Here is a 4,982-nt window from a genome sequence, read left to right as displayed (position 1 = left end):
GTAGCAATGAATGAGTATCCAAATATATATTAATTTGATGTTCAAGAACTCTCTCTTCTAGAATTTTCGATAGTGTGGGTAGAATACTTATCGGACGTAATTCTTTCAACTCTGAAGGGTTTGGTTTTTTTGGTAAGATTAGGTTTAATAATTTCTTTCTTCCAGGCAGTAGGAACATTACAGCTGGTTTAGGACTTTTATTTATGTGGACATATGAAGCAGCTTGTCTACCATGTTGAAATCACTGCCCGAATCTCTAGTTTTCCGATGTGAAGCTTACATTCGAGCCGAGGGTGGACATTTAAGATTTGTTAATTCGGCGGTTAATATTGTATAATAATGTTTAAACTCTAAACACGAATAATAATTATCATCATCATTTTTATTTATCACGCTACTTTGAAATAACATATAAAAATGCACTTTGTTTTTTAAATTAAACAGTACTATACTATGTTTGGAAATGAAAGAGAGTAATAAAATCCCGAGATAAGAACCGGCCATGGGCGTGCTAATATTTCGTTTCAGGTAATTATCGGGTAACACTAATGCTAACAGGTAATGGGTGTACATTAGTATATTTTACTGGATACNAATAAATGACGATTTCCATAAATTATTTTAATATTACAATACGCTCGTTGTAATAACTTATTTACATGCTTTTCAAACCTCAAATCGGAATCAAATATTATACCAGAATTTTCTGCTTTATTACTACCTCGAGCAATTTATTATTAATGACAATATTAATTGAATTTAACAAATTTGTACGGTGATGTCTACCAAAAATCATTACTTTAGATTTAATAGGTTTAATAAGTAGACAATGTTCAGTTACGGAATCAATAAAAGTTTTTAAACTATCATTAATGGTAATACAAGCTTGTCGCACTTCGTGAGGTTGAAAGCTATAATACATCTGAGTGTCATCGGCGTATAAGTGGGCGTTGCAATAACGTATTTTAGTTACAAGAGGAGAAGTATAAATTTTAATCAATAATGGTCCAAGTATAGATCACTGTAGAACAGCTGATTTTAACGAAACATAATATGATTGAATCCCGTCAATATTAACTTTTTGCCATTTAAGTTTAACGTAATTTTTTAATAATAAACATGCGTTATTTGAAAACCTATATATTTTAACATCATCATCAAATCATGGTGTACAGTATCAAATGCTCGGCTAAAATCCAACATAACTAATACTGTGCACTGGCTTTTATCTGTAGCGTTTATGATGATCAGTAATATGAAGTAAAGCAGTAGTACAACTGAAGTCTACGAAAACCTGATTGCTGTGAGGGTAGCAATGAATGAGTATCCAAATATATATTAATTTGATGTTCAAGAACTCTCTCTTCTAGAATTTTCGATAGTGTGGGTAGAATACTTATCGGATGTAATTCTTTCAACTCTGAAGGGTTTGTTTTTTTGGTAAGATTAGGTTTAATAATTGCTTTCTTCCAGCAGTAGGAACATCACAGCTGGTTCAGGACTTTTATTTATGGAGACATATGAAGCAGCTTGTCTACCATGTTGAAATCACTGCCCGAATCTCTAGTTTTCTGATGTGAAGCTTACATTCGAGCTGAGGGTGGACATTTAAGATATGTTAATTCAGTTAATAAAGGTTAACTAATGTTTAAACTCTAAACACGAATCATTTTTATTTATCACGCTACTTTGAAATACGAAATAATATATTTTTTAAATGCTTGTAGCTTCTAAACAAAAACGAATCGGACCATATTCATATAAGAAAAAAATGCAGTTTGTTCTTTAAATTAAACAGTACTAACAATTTTTGTAGGACATTTCACCAGAAAAGGAATCTGCCCAAAATTTACCCTAAGTATCTTACGTTTGGTATTCGTAAATTATTGTTTAACGATTTTTTTATAGAATATAACTACATTGCTATATGTTATTTTATAATTACCGAAAAGTGTCACTTATCACAATTTATAAAATCAGAGAAAACGGTTGCTTGATATGAATCTACTTATTGTTACATAAAACACTTCTTTTTCCTACTACAATTTCGTATTACTAAATTAATCCCAGTAGTAGGTGTGTCCGCACCATGGTGAATTGGATTACAAACATATTATTTTGACATTGATACTCGTTAGTAGATTTTATCACGACGGCGACGGAGCGGTGGATAAGTGTCCAATTATTGTATCGGCCATAAATTGGGTACCTATTTTATTGGCCATAAATTGAACTTCAAAGATTTAGAAGTTAAACTGTCTTAAAAGGTTATTAAGTACAATACAATTGAAATTAATCTAGAGCTTTTAGAAAGAGATGGTACAAAATTTGTACAGTCTCTCGAAAAAGTCATATAGAACAGAACTAATTTGACTTTTACAAAAATATATTTAGAGATTCGTGTAGATATCAGTATTAAAATAATTCATATAGTAAAAATAGTTTATTATAAATAAATAAGGAAATACTGAGACAGTAGTTATAGAAACATCAAGAATAACTTAGTAATGGTGGTACACAGGGGCGGCTACAACTGATTTCACGATAGGGGCGGCATATACAGCCTTAGCAGGAGTGGATTGAGCATGAACAGCGTGACCAGTCCTTTCCACTACGGCGTTGAATCCGCTGTGTTTGTCAACGGTGTACTTGACAGTTCTGATGGTACCATCGGCTTCGTGAAGGGAGTATTCGCCTTGAGTTAAATCTCCATCACGTCTTTCCTTTTGGGAATGGATGTCGCCGGTATGGTGGTCCTCAACTCCATAAGCAAATTCGTATTTGGCGGGTGCCTAAAATTATATGGTAAATGATTTAGTAAATTATATAAATCAGTATGTAAATGGTCTCGAAATGATAAAATAATAATACTCAGAGAACATGACTGAACGCTAACACATGACTTTGGTACTTATCTTTAATTGCTTCATTCAATATTAAAATAGTAATCGAAATATTAACCACATATTTCTGCAGACATAAACTTCTAAGTGTCATTTCTGGTGATTTAAATAATGCTTAAACTATGTTACACCAAAATGCTGATTTCTAAATAAAAAAGTTAGTAGTTTGGAACACTGCAACTGCAACTGCCGTAAGGATAATTTGTCATTGTTCAGCATAACAGAACAATTTGCCTAGGGACCAATATGGAGTATTATCATCAAATAATCACCAAGGAAGAATATCGAAGAACTACGGTCATTAGATTGGAGTCAGTTATGTATAGTGACACGTCTCCTTACAGGTATTATGGCATTTTGAACAGTATTGGGCTGTATAACAGAGACCTAGATTACAGACTGCAATAGGGAAGCAAAAACAGCACATTATATCCAAGAGACATCTCTAGTAGGCAACCAATGGATGCATAGATTATAGAACGCAAATTATGACAAAACTGAAGAAACTTGTAATAGAAACCGGAATACTGGAATTGTGCTAAATTGAGAATGAAAGACAATGCAATAAACCACACAGTTGTAGTATTTATGCAGCTGTTGAAAGAAATTGTACAACTCATATTAATTGTAACTAATTTGAAATATGTATATGTTTTATGGAGAAAACTGAGAAAGTAAAACACTTTTATGTGATGCCTAAACTATTAAATTGAAAGAGATATTTAATTCGTAAAATATGAAAAATACATCATATGAAGAGAAACGCATCTGAAGAAAATAGAAACGATAATAATGATAACAATGAGTAAAGAAATGCAAATGTATAAAATGTATAATAGAATGACAGAAATATTATCAAATAATACAGGTCGACAAGGGTCAAGAAGCAGACACACTAATATGCATTCCCGAAGGATTTTGGTGCGCTGAATCCGAATCTGGCAGCAGAATTGCTCTATCACGACAGGTTTTTGAGATATCCTAACCTAAAAGTTCAAAAACACTGTTTTTCGTCATATTTGAGGTTATGTAGTAATGCCATATATTCTTTTTTTAAATACATATAATTTAAAAGTACAAGGCTCCCTCTTTCGAATGCCGTTGAGTTTGCTCAAATATCTTTTTTTTTTGTTGAGATATCACATGTTGAAATTTCTAAGTTTATCAGTTTCTTTTTGTGAAAATCTACCAAGGATCCCTTAGACGTTAAACAGTTGATTGCAGTTCAGAAAGTTCATACTCAGAAACCTTCAATACATACGAACTCAAACTCACAAACTCTACATCCACAAACCCACAAATCCCAAACCCACAATCCCTAAACTCACAAACCCCTATCCCACAAAACCCGAACCTACAAACCCCAAGCTTACAAACCCCAAACCCACCAACTCCAAACCCACAAACCGTATGGGTATGAAGTTTCTGAATTGCAATCGACTGCTTGATGTCTAAGGGATCCCCATTACTTACTAGTACTAATACTCTAGTAACCCAAAAACTATAGTAATTTACAAGAAATGATTACTTACGTATTGTTCTTCATGATGCACTGCAAATGGGGTGGATTTTACTAATACTGGTGCTGCGTGTATGGCTGGTTGTGCAATGGCNAATACTGGAATTGTGCTAAACTGAGAATGATACACAATACAATAAACCACAAACTATTTGTATTTGTGAAGCTGTTTGTATATGTTTTATGGAGAAAACAGTTAACTGTGAGAGTAAAACACTTTTATGTGATGCCTAAACTATTAAATTGAAAGAGATAGGTATTTAATTCATAAAATATGAAAAATACATAATTTTTATGAAGAGAAACTTAACTGAAGCAAATAGAAACGATAATAATGATAATAATAAGTAAAGAAATGGAAATGTGTAAAATGTATAGCAGAATGACAGAAATATTAACAAATAATAATTTTTTTTCAAAAACTATTGATCCATTAATTTTTCTATTCAAATTTTTTTAGAAACCTTATTACTTACTAGTATCTACTAAAACTCTTGTAACGCAGAAACTATAGCAATTTACAATAAATGATTACTTACGTATTGTTCTTCATGATGCAC

General features: G+C 32.1%; 1 protein-coding gene across 1 annotated transcript; it reads right to left on the bottom strand.

The window, feature by feature from the left end:
• Positions 1–2,501: 2,501 nt before the first annotated feature.
• Positions 2,502–4,537, bottom strand: LOC111692949 (cuticle protein 19-like; the record flags this gene model as incomplete). Its single annotated transcript, XM_023457083.1, has 2 exons — positions 2,502–2,792; positions 4,436–4,537. Coding segments are annotated over 2 exons (393 nt in total), but the record flags the coding sequence as incomplete, so codon positions are not given.
• Positions 4,538–4,982: the final 445 nt, after the last annotated feature.

Source organism: Anoplophora glabripennis, unplaced genomic scaffold (assembly GCF_000390285.2).
Source record: "Anoplophora glabripennis isolate ALB-LARVAE unplaced genomic scaffold, Agla_2.0 scaffold5362, whole genome shotgun sequence".
Taxonomy (NCBI): Eukaryota; Metazoa; Arthropoda; class Insecta; order Coleoptera; family Cerambycidae; genus Anoplophora; species Anoplophora glabripennis.
This window is presented reverse-complemented; position numbering and strand designations above follow the sequence as displayed.